This window comes from Solea solea, chromosome 15 (assembly GCF_958295425.1).
Source record: "Solea solea chromosome 15, fSolSol10.1, whole genome shotgun sequence".
NCBI classification, from domain to species: Eukaryota; Metazoa; Chordata; class Actinopteri; order Pleuronectiformes; family Soleidae; genus Solea; species Solea solea.
The window spans coordinates 3,863,355-3,881,652 of NC_081148.1; the positions used below are offsets into that span (position 1 = coordinate 3,863,355).

An 18,298-nucleotide genomic window follows, 5' to 3' on the forward strand; every position below is an offset into this window, starting at 1 on the left:
ATAATAACATTTCAGCATCACGTGAATCAAGTGACTTTTACTCCTCTTCTACATTTTGTTAACAGCTTTTGCTCATTCTGTCCTTTCTCAGGAGGCTTTGATGAATCACAGGCAGTTCACTGGCCATCTTACTACAATTACTCAGAATACAGGTCTCTTTGATGAAACGATTGCTACTCGAGCACTGGTAACAACTGCCTACACTGCAAAGAAACCTCAAACAGGGAGCAATTTGGTAAAGCTCAGGACAGTGAGCTGCGATCCCAAAATATTAGTATTTCATTAAACTGTGGATGAAACTCAAAAATGATAATGTCTACTTTAATTTGTTCCTTCTGATTTAAATTTAATTTTAAATGCTTAAAAATATGCTCCACTGAATGTTTTTACTGATGCTGATGGAACACAAGGCAGTCGACGTTCTGATTGTCAGATGGTGTGTATGGGGAAAAAAACGGAACGACAAGTTGAATGTTTGTACTGAACCGTCAACTTTCATTCGGATGACTACATTCTTAGTTGTGTACAGCCGTACGGACAACGTTGTGTTTCCTTTCAATCACAGGAATACACAGTGTACTAACCACACCCACACAGAGAGGTCCTCTCTTTACTCAAACATGTACATTTACAAGTGTCCTGACATTCTGTCTCGCTTTCACACACACACAGTCACACACATAATTATCCATATTTTAACATGCAGCCCCCATTGTCCTTAATTCCACCTGACAATCTGCTACTGTATAATTGAAGCCTGCACTCTCCTTCTATAAATAGCACAGAGTTCTCTCTCTGACACACGTTACAAACACACCAAATTCTGATCATGAACTCTTGATGTGATTATTGATATTTTCTCTCTCTCTGTATAAGCTATAGGACGTATAGGAGGTAGAGGACTGAAAGAGACTGATGAAAAGGCCAAATCAAATAAGCTCAGTTTTGTCACCATTCTACAGAGTTGGACAAAATAGAATCAACTTCACTTACTGGCTTGTTCGGAAGCCGTCAACCACATCAAACTTTCCATTTCATTTCCAAGGACTTTAAAGAGTTCATTTGTGACCTTTGCAACTCTACGCGCTGCAAACAAAATGAGTTTGAACTCTTCTATGACAGCAGCACTTACTCTAGCCACTGATGACAATGTGATCGAAAACCATTGGAGCATGACAGTAAGTGGACTTTACTGTCACGCTAGAGTCAAATTATTTCGTTTTGAGGGAATGATTAACTCCACAGTTAAGTATAGTAGAGACACGTGAGGACCATAACCAGCTCACACCATTTTTTACGTTTTAAAGGTGACACAAATATATTAATTGTGACTCTCTGAAATCCTGAAGAATAACCTTGGCACTTTCATAGTGTAGCCACTTCTCTGTATCTGTATGATGTTCTGTAGGTTTATTTCCAACTGACATTTCGATAACTTTTCTTAATTCAAGGACTTGATCAGGGACTGTTAAAGCCTTTGGCTTAAACCAACCTATCTGTTATAGCAAGCCCAGCCTTACGATACCTGTTTTTCTAGAGGTCATGTTATCTGTAGAAGTTGTTCCTTCTGCTTTAAGCTACCGAACCACTGAGCGGAAATGTTCAACTGGTCTTGCAAAAACAATAACGGACAGAGGTCGACTTACATGTTTCAGCCAAAAATAAGGTCTATACTAGGAGATAATACAGATGATTTTGGATTCTAATACTTTGTATTTTTAAGAGATGTACTCATGTTAAAGCTTGTGCTGCTTCGCGACACATCTTCTAGCTGCAGCACTGTTCACAATGAGGTCAACATGATGGATAAACACAGAACTTGTTGACAGGGTCAGAGAAGAGTAAAACTGCTGCCAGCTAAGAGACCAAACTGTTATTCATCAACAGTCAGAGAGCAGGAGAAATAGCAAAGGTGGATAGGAAGGCTTCTGACGAGGTTGAACAGGAAAATCCAACTGACAAGAAAACTGGGGCCAAGCAACTTACATGGAGGACATCTTGTACAACAAACTGAGAAGCTCTATTGACTTTCAGTCATGTTAAAAGACAGACTTTAAACACCTGGAAGGATTGGCAGTGTGGAAACCACACATGTAATGAGGGTTGTGGGTTTTTCTAAAAACAAACAGTGCTGTGATCTAAAGAACATAAAGCTCTGAGATGGGTCAGGGTCAGGATACTTCTCCTTCCCACTAATGGAAGTGCCACATTTCTGTGTCAAGATCCAAAGTGCTGAAGACGCAGTGTCATGAGGTGTGACAGGATGTGCTTAGGCGACTGAGAGACTTGACAGTGACGGTGTCAAGAAGCATCAGTTGAAGCTGCAGTGGGGGCTGCCATGTCAGCAGATGAAGCTGCATCTTCAGAACCAGGGTCAGCAGATGGTTAGAGGTGGGAGAAAACTCTTTTCAGATGCATCACAATTCCCCCTTCTAATAATAATAATAATAATAATAGGAGAAAATAACTTAACTTAAACTTAACTGAAACTAAAACACATTTAACACTGCTCAGTTGCAACTGAATCTTGAAGTGCAAATGCTCAACGTATGCGTCCCTGCAACACTATGCTCAATACCCATGAACAAAAAACTGGTTTAACATCACATGGCGTAAATGTGTGCTTCACCTTGTTAGCTTTAGCAAAAATGCCTATACGTAGATTAGAAAGAAAACAGTGTTCCACTAAATCAAGAGGAATTTCATGTAGCCTGGAGAGACAAAAAAGTCCTACATAAAGCTAAAAAAATTGATCATCTCCTCCCTCCTAGTCATACTGAATCAATGTTTAGCACGAGAGCTTTAGAAGCACCACGTGTACAGTTAGACAGTCATTCGTATCCTCATCCAAACCATCCACCTGTCAGTTAGATCCCATCCTCACTAAACTGTTTAAAGATGTGTTTCCTTTAATAAACAGCTCTATATTAAATCAAATTAATCTATTAATCCTTATTAACTGGATATGTGCCCCAAGCTTTTAAAGTAGCAGATTAAACCCTTTTTACCCAGCATTTCCTGTAGTAGCAGTCGTCACATAGGGGCCAAATGACACTACTCATCCAGTTGTCATGTTTGCACTGATAAATAAATACATGTACCTATGGCAGAAAAATGAGTCCCAGGAGTGAATGTGGATTTTATCTACCCCCACTGTAGACAAAAGGAAGATAGAGTTTTTTGAGCAGTAACAAAGGAGCTTTAAAAAAGCACAGCCAAAGCACACTGATGTGAGCTCTTGGTTTGTGAGCTATCATTAGCCAGCTGTCCACAAATGAGAGGCTTATGTGGACAAAAGCAGTACTTTTTCATTCTAGACTGATTTAACTTTGACAAAAAAAACATTGCTGAGATGAGCCTTTGTGCGCACTTCTTATGTCTTTCTATTTGCATGTTAATAATATTCTTAATAATAATAAGTCAACACAAGCTATTAAATAAGTGTGTGGGTCTCCATTAGACTGTTCTTCAGTGCTTTTTTAGTTTGTGCATTTAACCCCCCCCCCCCCCCCCCAAACTAAACTGGGAAACATTACAAAAGTGTACAACTATTGTTGTTTTCAAATAGTTGCTACCTGAAGGCTACATACACTTAATTTTTCATAATTTCTTCATTTCAATAAAAATAACGGTTCACCTGACATGCTTCAAACTTGGCAGGTGTGTGCAGTGGCGACTTTACGTTACTGCAACTAACTGCTTCCCCATGCCCAACGACAGTCATGCTAATGGAGAATAAGGCAATGTCTTGTAATTAAGGCTGTGATGAAAAGTCATGTTTTCTCCACAAACCAGAATTGTACAGTTCGCAGAAAAATGAGAGAATTATAAAAAAAAAACATTCAAACCAGCTAACCAATTATACAATTAGTTGACTGAGTCAGATGCGTTTACTGCTCTAGTTAACATATGAAACTGTTAAACCTCACATTCCATAATTATTATTTTTTTACTTTTCAGAGGATTTGTCAACCTAGAACTTTATTAAAGTTGGGTTGGGTGACTGCTTGACCCATTTTCTTTATGGTAAGTGGTTTTTCACTGTGTTGATGTTTGTCTCAGCTCAAGACTTAAAAGTGCTAAAAGGCCAGTGGTGAGTAAAGTAGATATCTCACCAAAGAGGGATATCTCACCAAGCTTAATTGAATTTCTGTGTGCGTATGTGTGAGACTGCTCAACCGTGTGGCATTGCCAAGTCGTACTGTGTCCCCACAGTTTCTCTTGGTCCAACGGTCCATTTCACAGACTGGCTGAATGATGTCACGTATCAAACACAGTCTGCTGTGCAAGACTAATATTTCACCTTCAAATCTCACAGTATTTCAAGCAGCACTGGCTGTGTATTGACGAGTGAATGATCTTTGTCTTGCCAAACATCCCAAACCAAATTTGAAAAAAACCTACAGTGGATCTGAAAACAGTGCTTTTATTTTTGGGAGTGCTTTGCTCTGAAGATTTCTAAAGATAAATGCTGAATTATCAGTAGCAGAGTGCAAAATCACCCAACTCAGATGAAAGATGATGAAAATGTAGTAGAGGACAGTTTGCTTCACAAAATGACAACCAGCACCACCCATGGCTCTACAGAGTTAATTCAGTAAAATGAATATGAGATATCAGATGATGTGATATATGAAACATAATCAATAGTCAATGTGCATGTTGCCAACTGAATAGTGAATAAGCTACTTATTCTGTGTTCATATATTTGTAAATCTGACTCTAAATGAGTCAGTGCCTTACCAGCCATGAACTTCACTGTGCATCACTGACAATGACATACACTACACAAGGGTCTGAGTAGGTGAGTAAGTGCCATTATTTGAAATTGCAGTGATTCCTACCTCTTTGAAGCATGGTGAGGGGTTACGCATCTGCTCCAGCATTGCCCATTTGACGCTGGCCTGTCGGATGTTGCCATCGTATTCCCGTGAGCTCTGGGTTCCGCTGGGAGTCCCACGAGAGCGCTCATACCCTGGTTCATTGAAGTAAGGCTCAGCCACCAGGATGAGGGACTGCACTGACACTAGCACCTACAGCAGATTGATGAATGACAGGAGAGGAGAGGAAGGGAGGGGAGAGGAGGGGAGAGGAGAGGCAATTTAACTGTTGAAAATGTTCAGGATGGCCACTATGTTTTTAATAAAACAAAATCCATTATGAATGTTCCACCCTTTGATTTTAAAACATAGGACAAGTTGATTAGGGAAAACCCTAAAACAATATTCTGTGCTTTATCTCACAGTCTTTTCCTGCTGGAAACTGAAGTTTGCAAACAACTCACTTTCCCATACAAAGGATTTACTGGAGGTGCATCGTTTGGAAAGTCTGTAAAAATTACTGATTTTCTCTGTGTTTATAAACATCAGTTTCCAGCCTAGCCAATACTCTCTAAAAGAGAAAAAGTGGCAAATGCATTGTTAAGATATCATAGACTTAAGAAGGCATAGATTTCATTAAATGGAGATCTGTTCTCTCTTCTGCCAGATTATCAGTCACAGAAACAGCAGTGCCCTCAGTGAGTCAGTGTTGATAATGTGTCAATACCTCATATAACCACTTCTACAATAAAACAGAGCTATCCTTTAAAAGATAACACACAGGATAAGAAGCTGGATCAGGTTTAATGATAAAAACAGTGAACAGTGGGTTCACACTGACATAAAAACTACAATATGATTAGGAGTGGACATTTATAGCAAAAATGCTTTTTGAATACTCAATGGTATTATACATTGAATATTCTAAACTCCACTGCATTCAAAGACCCTGCTAAATTTAATCACTAGAAGAGCAGCTTCAAGATGCATTCAAGAAACCTCTGACATTTCATCACTTCTGCAAAAACACATGAAGTCCACTAACTGCTGGCTTTTGCAGCCACCTTGTGATAAAAGAAGCACAAATTAGTCAATGATTCAAGTAGAAATATTTGTTTTTATAAATGTAATCGATAAAATATCATTTTATGAAAATATTTTTTAATATATTAGGATAAAAAATATTAATTTGGATACTTATGCCCATCCCTAAATTTGGAGAGATTTCTTTTTAAACTGTCCAGCAGACACTTCCACAGTCTCTCAAAGGATCTGGTGTACACGTAGGAGACTCTGACAAGGGACTGAATATTTTGGCCCCTGTAGAAGATATATCCTCCAATATATCTTTATTAACAGCCCGATTAATGACTTGTCCTGTCTCAAGGAGACGAAGGACATCCTCCTGCATCACTCTGTCTGTTCCAAGCCACTACATTATCAACAATGACGACAGTGGGCTTGGAGGCCTGCCTCCTGGCTTCAGCCACATAGGTGGAGGAAGATGAACTTGAAAATGCTCCATCACAAGGATACCAATGAACTCCAACTGTCACCTGTCAGTCTTAAACTGGGTTCCTACATTTCAGAGCCAATATCGACCATGGCTGATGATCCCTTTGAATTCAGCCCACTCTCATGTCTCCCATTCACCCACTCCCTTTCTTAGCCCTCCATTATTGATCTGCAGCACACTAACTGGAATGATAATCAATAGGGACATCTCTATGCACTCTCCAACCCAGCAAATAAGGGAAAATATAAAAAAGGACCCTCTGGCTTCCTTGTGGTTGGATCAATACATATAGAATGCAAGTGTGTGTGTGTGTGTGTGCTGCAAACAACCAAATTATAGGGAGGAGTGTGTTTCAGATTTTTTGTTCATGAAAGAGCGTGTTTATGCGTTAAGACTGTTCACCTCTTTGGATACCCAGTGGTCCCCTAATGCTGCTCATTATCTATCGCCAGCCCCTGAAGGTTTTAGATGATAACAACACTAATAAATAGCTTAACAAAAAGCTTGGTTAGCACAAATAATCCCTTGGTTAGCACAAATATTCCTTTACCCATAAATAACACATGAAAAAGTATTATTGAAACAGCAGCTCTACAACAACTTGGTTTACAAAGAGCAGGAATAAAGCTGATGGATACGTTTGCTTCAGGAGGTGCACAACAAAACATTACTTTTTCAAAATATTGAAGGTATAATGGATCAGGATTTACAGAGATCCACCTCAAGTCAGACTTACAATATCTTCTTTTATTCCACTGCTTTACAGTTTAGGTCCAAAGGACCACAGTCAAGCACTTTTTAAGGTTTGTAACATCAGCTGAGTCTCAAACCTAAAATAAATGTGAAGTTTTTCTTTCAAATACACAGAAGAACAGAGATAAATAGAAAAAGAAAGAATAAGAGTGAATCCAGTCTCCTAAAATCAAAGAGCAAAAACAGAAAGCATCAGGGCTAAAACTGCAACTGAAGCCAACTGATTCTGACTTTGAGATGAGTGATGCGAGTGCACAGGCCTAACCTGGAGGTTCCAATGATATTGGTTTGTGTTTGGTTTGATTAACATCGACACACCGTCACTGAAGCAAAAATGATAACTTGACTTTAAAAAGGATCCTTCATGTCAGCTGTCAAAACAGGGCCATTAATTTGGCGCCTGTGGCGGTGTAATGATGGTGCTGTGATAAACTACAGCCTGTGACACAAAGACTCAGGCAACAGCCCCACTGATCCATTTTGACAGGTGCCTCCATCATGATAGAGAATCACCAGCTTACCTGTAAAAAGCTTGAGGTCTGAGGGTTCCATTTCTCCTCTGGTCTCCCGTGCCATGTGTTGAGGATACTTAAACACACCTGCACACAAACACACACAAGAACAAACAGTTAGATCAAGTCCAGCAAAAAGGAACATGTTGTTGTAATATGCAGAACCAAAGGAGACAAATATCTGTGTTTTCCATGTATTAGTTATTTGTCTGTAGTAAAATAAAATGCATAATTGTACTTGTCTTGATAGAGCCCATATGTAGATTCACTTTGAGAAATCCAGCATGCAGGAACTGCAGGTTGCCTATAATGACTGCGGATATTACTTAAGAGTCTGCTTAGGTGTGGTCTGGCATGCATCTGTAACTGATCCAGCATTCTATACTATTCTAATTTATTGTCCTACCTGAAGCCATCATCTGACACATACAACCTGCCTACTCAAAGTTTTGGGCTAGACGTGGACGACCACTTAGAGGGGGAAACCAGCTGCTACCGAGCAAAAAATTGGTTAACAATTGAAATGAAACTGCAATTTTGCAAAAAAAAACAAACAAACAAAAAAAAAAAAAGTTCCGAGAGGCTCCAAAATGGCCTGGGTTGTGATCATTTTGTTAGACCCTATAGATTGCATTACATTGCTAAGCCGGCACCAAACAAAACTGAGGCATAGTAGCTATGTTTACATATGCAAAATTTCTTAATTCCAAAAAGATTTACATGGACGCAATACTGAATTATCTGATTGTGGTGTGTGTAAACATAAATCGAGCGTTCAGTCAGAATGGACTATTTTGATATAAGCTTGACCTCCGCTTCTGTAGTAAACAAAGGCTGCTTGTCCCCTCACTGTCCATTACTGGTCTCATTTTCCTCCTCTTACTCATCTCTGACTTTTGTGTCTGATCATTATTCTTTTTTGGAATGAAAATACAGCAGTAACAAACAGGAAATACGTCACGTTTACATGGATCAGAAACGTGATAGCACTAAACCAGGAAGTCATGATCGGATCGACTGTTTATATGAACACCGATCTGAATGACGCTCGGTATAAATCAACCCTCTTGTTCGGAATTAAATTTGTTTCTGAATGGGCTGTATCAGATCAGAGTTTTTGAATTGGCATGTTTACATTACAAACTTTTATTTCGATTACTTGTGTCCATGTAAAGCTACCGAGTCACGACATCCACCCTGTTTGCACGTGCACAGAGGTCCACTTGACGTAAATTCTGCCACACACCCACTTCTGCATGGACCCTTTGTGTAAAATCTGCACACATATCCAGTTTTGGTCAAAAGAGAAAGCTTCTGGAAGCAAGAAGATGTTTTAGGCTCCTATTAGCATGGATATTTGAATAAAGGGCAGTTGAAGCCAGATCTGACCTCACATGGTCACAGGAAACACATCAAGGATGCTTTTTAATGGTGTGAATGGTCGTACTTAGTGCTATCCAGATGTTATGGAATCATAGAGGATAGATGTTTTAACACCAAGTTTGAAAGAGTAAGGTCCTCTGGGGAGTTGACATAATGTCTGTCGGCACTCAAGACTGTAAAGTGTAAAATAGCTTTTGGGGACAAAGGCAAATGTTTAAAAGAGAACCTGTTACATTCCCTACAGACAAAAAAACCTGCAGCGGAATTTTAACTACCCAGAGAAACTAGGTTGTTAGGATGCATCTAGCGTTCTTTTTCCTCCATTACACCAAACATTATTCCCTCATCACTGCATGGTGGCTTGCTTCCCACTAACTCTGCCACTGATGAGAGAAGTCCCAGTTATTTCTAATAGGAATTGTCTGCACCCATTATGGAAATACATGTGGCCTTTCAGCAGCTGCATAATGAGGTGCAGCAAATTGGGTGAGCTTCAGCACCTTGACCCAAGTGCCTCGATGGAAAGGGTGGGGAGGAAGAGCTATACATATTCAAAAATGTGTGATGGAAGACCCTAGAGACGTCCATTTTCAACTGTCAAGTTTAAATTAAAAACTATGACAGACAATAAAAGGCGTGATGGACAATCGGGCATGTTTTTTTTTACCATGCTGGTTAACCCAAACCCAAGCTATGTTTTCTGTTTTATGCTAATTAAAAACACATTTGATTTCTAATATTATCAATTTTAAACAAATACCAGAAATGCCAGAACAGGCACAGTTTGGATTATGCCAGATGACTTGAGCTGGTAATGGAGTATCACTGGAGTAACATTTGGGCTAATTTAGACAAATTAGTATTTTTGTGGAATCAACCTTTAAAACTTTAAGCATTTATACATCATTACATTTGGTTGAAATTAACCTTTAAAACATTAAGTACTTAACCAAAGTAGTATTTTTGTGGAATTAACCTTTAAAACTTTTCAACACCTGGTTCTGTGAAAAATAGAGGAAGCAGCGTGTTTTAAAGTTGACATATTTCAAAAACAGTTAATGATACAGATTAAATTGTTGGTTTGTGAGTGTCAGGAGGATTTTTAAATTTGTGAAAAACGGGTGTGAATTGACTGAGAAAATAACATTTTCGATCACCCTCGTCTTAACAACACACAGAGTTAGACAACAACCATAGCAACGTGTAGGTTGGAAATTGTGGCCAGGAGAAAAATTTGTGTAAGACTTTTGTCATTATTTTCATGGACCTATGCTAGAGTCGCAATACAGTCTATAAAATCTGAAAATGACAAAAAAAAAAAGGAATAAAACTTAAACTGTGATGGTTTAAAAAACCATTGAAAGTTTCAACCACGTCTCTACATTAAAGTATGACGACACTGTGAGGCTCCAAAGTGGGCTGGGTTGTGATGATTTTTTTGACCGTTTCCATTCATGTGTATGTGGAAATACCCTTTTTTGTCGCCATGGTTACTCAACACTTAGAAAAGTCAAAGCACACCATTCCCGATCAAACCTCACCTTTTGATGTAGGATAATAGGATATAAAGGAGACTAGATTGTAGGGCTGGGACAGTATACAGATTCAATATTATCCCCCAGTCAAGATATAATCACTTTTTCGTGACTTATTTTGGCAGTGCTCATGACAAAAAATAAGGGTAATGTGAACAGAACTTAAGTGGTAAAATAATTATTATTGAGGGTCAAGTATATCATACAATATTTATCGTATTTTACCCCCATTTACCTTGTAATTCCCACCTCTACTAGAAATTGCATTATGTTGGTGTATATGTGCAGTAATAACGGTGTCAAACATATGGTCGAAAATGGCATCCCTTATTCTAAAAGTCATAATTTATGAAAATCATGAAGCATCTTACTTTGCCGTCATTGTAGAGGTTAGGGTTGAAGCGCACACTATGTCCACCTGTAGTCTCTAGGTTGACCAGTGGGGGAGAGTTGGGATAGTCTTGGGGAAAGTACACATCAAACTCGAAGCAGCCATTGGCGTACGGAGTGTCAGCTGGACCTGTGATGAGAACCTGGAAACACAGAATAGCAGGATTAGAAAACAAACAGCCTGAGAATAGGCAGTTATTAATTACACACGAAAAGAGGCTTAATTAAAGAAACACACACTGATATCAGTAAACATGAATTACTACATGGTTCAAAGGGTAAAGAAAAAAATACTACTGTTGCCAACGCTTTCAGCTACTACAAAGGCAGAAAAGTGTAATTAACAAAGAGACTGAAGGTTAGAATTAACCAGAGAAATAGATCTGTTTAATCTACAGAACTCAAGGCATTTGTAGCTAAATCCAATTTAATTATCCACAAGATGAAATACGCTCATTAATCAAACATACACACACACTTAATTAGTTTTAAGACAAGTGTATCTAAACCAATCACCATTCATTCCTCACATGTAAACCAAATCTATACTTATATAATGTAGGCTAAAGGCTACTGGTGTTTCATTTGTAGTCAGAACTTCAGACCTTTTTTTAACAGTAACTTTTACATACAAATGCACTTTTTAATTGAAATTAAATTTTTAATGGCAATGTAACGCACAAAAAATAAAAGAAAAAGAAAAAAAAAATCTGACTTTGTCACGTGGTGCATGCAGAACCATCTGCAGCTTAACGTGACGAAGACAAAGGAACTGATTGTGGACTTCAGGAGGTCCAAGACATCAGTGACCCCTCTTTTCATTCAGGGGGTTGATGTGGATGTGGTCAAGGACTACAAATACCTGGGAGTCCACAACGACAACTAACTGGATTGGACAAAAAAATACACACACCATCTACATCTCTATTTCCTGAGGCAGCTTAGGTCATTCAACATCTGCCGGACAATGCTCAGGATTTTTTACGAGTCTGTTGTGGCCAGTGTGATCCTCTATGCTGTTGCATGCTAGGGCAGCAGGCGGAGGGTCACTGATGCAAACAGACTTAACAAAATGATCCGCAAAACCAGTAACGTCGTGGGGGTGGAGTTGGACTCTCTAACGGTGCTGTCGGAGAGGAGAATGTGGTCCAAGTTAAGGACAATACTGGACAACAACCTTCATCCGCTCTATGACGTGCTGGTCAGCTACAGAAGCTTGTTCAGTGAGACTGATTCCACCAAGATGCACCACTGAACGGCACAGGAAATCATTCCTGCCTGTGGACTTTACATCTCCCATCTGTAGATACATCCGGGTTCTTTTATTACTTATCATATTCGTTTTTCAACCAGCAGTCAAGGCTAGTCTACATGCTATTGTGTGCTTGGGCAGGATGCTAAAACCAAAATAGCTCCTGACGACTGTCCCGGGAGTGTACAAATGGATATAAAAGATGTGTGATAGAAAAAGCATTGCTCTTAGATGCACTGTGAATGTGAGTGAATGGCTCTGAATGGATGAATGGCAAGCAGCTTTGAGTGGTCATCAATTCAAGAAAAGTACTATATGAATACAGACCATTTACCATGGAGAGGGTTGCTAACTTTTTCATTCATGTTGTTGATGAGCTGTTTAACTGTGAAGGACAGAAGCCCTCTGTCATGAATTTCGTAAAGGTCTGCTCCAGAATCATTAGAGTACAAAAGAGTGACTTCAACTCTCTGTGGGAGAAACGTGTCCTCCATAAGGCAAAAATGTATAATTAATCACCATCATATCCTGTCTGGGGAGTTTTTAATGAAATTGTCAGGACAAACTGCTTCTCTTAAGTCATTCATTCCTTCTGCAATTAAGCTGCAAAGTAGCCACTTCTTTTTTTAGAATGAATACATTTTGCACCGTCACGTTAGACACATTTGAATGTAACTGGCTTCTTTTCATATTTTATTCATTATTCATTCTTATTTCAAACGGTTTTATTCTTGAAATATTCTTGTTCTGCCTTGCCAATGTGAGTAGGAGATTTCAATATGCCATACTATTTCCCTTTTTGTTGTTAGTGGACTGTAGAAACTTGAATTGCCCTTTGGAGATGAATAAAGTTTTCCTTATCTGTATCTTTTTCAAATGACACAAAACATATTCATTTGCTTTGTTGAGACATTTCATGTTTAGTATTAATTTCTGCAGATAAATGTCAAAAGCTGTAAATAGCAACACAAAAGATAGACAAGAATAACCCTACACATAATTTTCCATCATCATTTAATTTGAATCTATTATGACTGGCGATAGGGTTGCATTCTCACAGGCCAAAAAAATTCTAGCTGCCTAGCGACGGGACAATATACGATATTATCCCTCATGGTGATAAAAAAAGCTCGAAAAATAAGTTAATCGTGAATTTCTGTTATCATGACGAATGGTATCATGGTGAATGAAGAAAAACAAATATTTCACATGAAAATCTAAAATAGATATAGTTTTTAGTCATTTCAATAATATAGTTAATAGCACCGACCTTCCTCAGACAGATTTGTAGCTCACCAGCCACTGTACCTTTCTGCCGATGCTGCAACTTGGGCCATACATTTCTTATGGGAATGGGAGTTAATTTTGGTAGATTATGATAATTTAACTTGTGCTACAGGATCAACACTTCTTCACTTTATGAACACAACAGGTTTTAAGTACAGCATAGTATGTTCTATTCTGTCATGGTCACCATCATCATCTTTGCGTACCTATCAGTGGTTGAGGATCTAATGATAAAAAAAACATAAAAACATATTTGTTGCACTGATATTTTTGTGCAGAGATGTGCTTTGGTGTTTCTATTCACACTGCAACCTTGTTGGCAGTACATTACTACCTTATTCAGAGCACTCTTTTGCCAAAACTAAGCTAAGCAGACAAGGATTTTGACATTTAGGAGAGGAGATTTAGCCGTTAATCAACTTGAGGGCTGATGGCCGTTTGTTAAATGTCACTGAAGCAGTGAGTCAATGACGAGCAGTAATACAGAGTAACACATTACAAAACAGCCTTATGCAAGACAACAAAATGTAAGGACTCATTCAGTATTAATGAAGTCCAACTGGTCCTTTCTATTAATCTTCCACATACAAACAGGACAGTTCTATCCCCCTCAGCTTCATAATGCCTTTCTTGTAAGATTGATGGTGAGTTCACACAAAATGCATAGCGATTTTTAAAATCCGTTAACCAGCAGCCAACAAACCAACAAATGTGTGATGCAAACATATTATCAAGCTAGTCCACTAGGTCAAGTTTGGGCTCAAGTTCACCTGAAGCAAATGACGCCAATGATGCATATTTATTGTCCTACAAAACAAACACCTCAGAAAAGCATTGATCAAAATGTGTCCTATGACTCCCACATTGCACAAATGCCTACTTTCACCTGCCTATTTTTATTGTCAGGCTGCATTAATAAGTACCTAAAGGCACTCCAGCTGGCCCAGAATGCCACAGTTCATGTACTGACAGGGACTAAGGAAAGAGAAATGATTATGCCTGAATAGACTTCTCTGCACTGGCTTCCTGTTAGAAAATAACAAAAAACAGTCGAACTAAAAATCCTACTCCGCACCTAGAAAAGCTAAAAATGCTCAGGCACCGTTATAACATACAGAGCTCATAGCACTCTCAGAATGTCAAGTTACTTGTAGCTACTGAAATCTCCAAAATCAGAACGGGGGGCCAGAGCCTTTATTCTCCAGTGAAATCCACTTCCTGTTTTTTGTGCAGAGTTTGGTGTTTTGACATTTTGGAGAACACAAAAACAAATCTTATAGTTAGGGCTGACTAGGGCCCACAGGCCCTGGACCAGTTTTGTGGACATAGGCTTAGTGGTTAAAATGATACACTAACCTTCTCTCTCCATCCCTCTACCACTTTATCATTCATCACTAAATTTGCGTCAGCAGGTGCAATTGACATAAAATTTTCCTCTGCATTAGCGTTGCACGTTTTCCTGTAATATCCTTAATGGTGCACTCAATGTGAATGTAGCTGGACAGCACAACAGTCATCAAAACCAAGTGTTGTCTGGTGTACGCCACATAAAAAGGTCTACCATGGCTTAACAAGGCAAGCAGAGATGGCAGACTTCACCCCATTTACACAATTTGGCCTCTGCTGGTCAAATTGGCAAGTGCGGAAACACAAACAAACAGACAGACACACACACAGAGCCTAAACACACAATAATTTACCTTCATGATGTCCAGCCTCTCCTCATCACAGCGGACAAAGACACTGGACGAGGATGACAGGGGCAGAGAGGTGGACAGGGTGACTGCTTCCTGGGCGAGGCGGCGGGATCGTGCTGCGCTGTTAGTATCGCTGGCGTTCTTCACCTGAGACATGTAGTGGTAGTTCACCTTGAACATGAGCTTCCCGTCCTCATCCTCTGAAACCATTTCAAAGGTGTCTGGACGGAGACAAAGACAGGAGAGGATGTTCATAAATGTCACCCACTTATCATAACCAACTATAATAATATAACTTGTTCCAAAGGTGCGTCAATAAAAAAGCATGGGTTCAAATGCTTCTTAGGCTAAACAAATTGCTACCAACAGTACTATGTGTACAATCGACTGTAAAGGACGAAGCATTTTCCCGAGGGGAATGTTTCTGTGTAAGGAACGCCCGATGACCTCAGAAATTCCGAGTTCCGGCTACAAATGGAATGCACTATTAAACTGATAATGATTACAGGATTTAATTTCAGCTTGAATACTTGTGTTTCAGTTTGTGTTACTGAAAAACAACAATGTTGCTTAATTTAAGATCACTTCTCATTGAACAAAAAGTATTTTTAGTTTATATCTGAAGCTTTTCAGTCCTGTTAGCTCGTATTCAAAAGATCTCCAGTTGTACTTTGGTCGTAAGTGTTAAAGCTATGAAAATATTTTCAGGTCTGTTTGCTGGTAATTTACTCTCAACTGGTCCCTGGTAATGGCATTATTTTTTACTGCCATGGTTTAGTCTAGCTGTCTCTGTCTTCTGCTGGAGCAATATTGTTTACACTCAAGTCACTTGAAATTACTTCAGACATCAAGCTGCTAACAAAAATCAATTGCAGCACAGCAAAACTAGTGTAATTAATCATGACATGGCTGAGTGGAGAGTGATGGACAAGTCAAAAGGGATGAGCAGAAAGGGAATGTAGCCCGAGTCTGCTTCCCTTTCAGAGTATTATGGATGATATCAGACAAGGTCTTTGAGTGTGTGTGTGTCTTTACGGATGTGTGGTCAAATTTTGGCTCAAAGCCATCATATGGGGACAAATTGGAATTGTAAGGACATACAGGCTGTTCCTCACAACTAGGGATTGGACAATCTAAGATTTTTTAATAGATCATGAACGGGGAAAATGATTGTGAAGTGGCTAGCATTGTTGCCTCACAGCCAGTAGTAAATGGATGGATGGGGAAAATTGATTGTTTTTCAAAGTTCTTACCAAAATATAAGGTAAAGTTAGTTTTAGAGACATTTTTAGTTTGAAGCCTATATTTTACAATTATCACAATACTACACTGAATCATAATTAGGTCCCATGACTACTCACTACATCAAAGAGCTTTTGAAGGATTAAGAATCTGACTTTCTATTAATTAACATGACGTGTTTATAGTGAGAAGAAGAAATTCTTCAGAGGAATGGTGGATTACAGAAAGTTTTTGTTGACATCGAGCCATGTTTTATGTGCAAAGGCATGAACTGTATACAAATCAAATATGCGGACGATCTAAAATGGCGACCCCTAAAATGGGAGAGGCGGGAAGAAGAGAAAAATGTGTGTGCACACAGTTAATATACAGTATAAACTCACCAAACTGCAGCTTCTTCATGACAGCTACATATTTTTCCTCCAGTGAGCGCAGGATGGAGAGGGGCTTTGGCCGACATGACGCCTTCCTTGAAGACTCCACCAGCTTCCTCTCTAATAAGGGAGGGGATTTAGGATGGGGGCAAAATATCAGAAAGACCAGGGTGAAAACAGAGAATGGTTTGAACCACGTTGAAATTGTGACAGTGACAGTGGAGCATCTGCTTTCCTTGTGAAAATCCAGAAAGGCTAACCTGAGCAGGCAACCAATGCACTGACCTTTATCAAAGAGACATGCTGACTGTGTACACACATGCACACACAGATGTGAAGCACCAGAAAAGCCTAATATGACAATCGTAACAAGCTGTGAAAATACTGTTATGACAGTTCTACATCAAACATGTTTTAGTTTGTTTTTTCCCCCATTCACAACCTTTATCAGGAACCGTGGAAAGACTGACGTGCACAACAGAAGACCAGATGAGATCTAGAAGTGTGTTGACATACTGATTGACAGCCATTAGCTCCTACCTGACCTACCCTTTAGAGAGGTGAGACTTTTTGACTGGAGGTCAAGCAATGTGGATTTTAAAGGCCATTAATTGACCATTAGCACCCACTCCCCAAGGACAAAAACAATGAAAAAAATGTCAATCAATGTCATGATGCTCCAAGAATATTTGCCCAAACTATTTACAGTATACAGCAATACAGCACTGGTAAAAAGAATTTGGGGAATTCCATACTTCAATGACCTCATGACTACCTAATTAGTTGCACGTATATCAAGGTGGCAGCAGCAGGAAGCCTTTGCTAAGTTTGAGGTTAACCAAATACATCGCAAAACACACTCTGGACTGCACGACTCTCACTATCTTTAAACTGTTGTTTTTCTTATCAATCATCAGGAGAAAACCATGTTTAGCTCATTTAAGGTGACCCTTAAAGTAGTACATACAGCCATTAACCAAACATTTGTGCTAGGTGTGCTACAGTACCAAACATGGCTGTGGAAAATGGCAGCACAGCTGTTGACCACTATCGAAGCCAGGGTCTGACCATAGGTTGGAAAGTGTGGTTGTGTCAGAACCTGGCATTAAACTGTGTCCTGGATGTGTCTTCCTGTGACCAAATAAGATTGGACTCAAATATACTTAAAAAATATACTCAAAAATACTTCAAATAAACACTGGAATCATGACTGTTATGAGAAGAAATGTATGTTTCCCAGATGGCTGGACCTTTATGACATGTGCATTTTGTTAACAGGCTTAAATCAGTTTTTTAACCTTGTGTCCCACATATCAGTGAGAGTGAGACGACCTGTTTCAGGCATGTTCTTGGCACAGGGGCCCAGTCAACTACAGTAAAAAACAAACAAAAAAAATTCTTCTGCATCTGGCAAATCAGTCTTTGCCAGATCAAAAATGTATTGCCATGGTTTAAAATAACAGATGTAAAATCCAACCTTGGAGGTATACATCAAACAGAATGATTGTTGAGATCATCATTAATGTGGCCTGTTCCT

General features: G+C 39.1%; 1 protein-coding gene across 8 annotated transcripts in view; it reads right to left on the reverse strand.

Annotated features, from left to right (window-relative positions):
- The window catches only part of birc6 (baculoviral IAP repeat containing 6), a 118,425-nt gene that overhangs the window by 6,427 nt on the left and 93,700 nt on the right, over nt 1-18,298 (reverse strand). For all 8 annotated transcript variants that reach the window (XM_058651723.1, XM_058651722.1, XM_058651727.1 and 5 more), the window contains 5 exons: nt 16,771-16,881; nt 15,149-15,366; nt 10,891-11,052; nt 7,611-7,688; nt 4,845-5,033 (listed from right to left, as the gene is read on the reverse strand). In XM_058651723.1, coding sequence (XP_058507706.1) covers nt 4,845-5,033; nt 7,611-7,688; nt 10,891-11,052; nt 15,149-15,366; nt 16,771-16,881 — 758 coding nt within the window. The remainder of the gene's footprint in view (nt 1-4,844; nt 5,034-7,610; nt 7,689-10,890; nt 11,053-15,148; nt 15,367-16,770; nt 16,882-18,298) is intronic.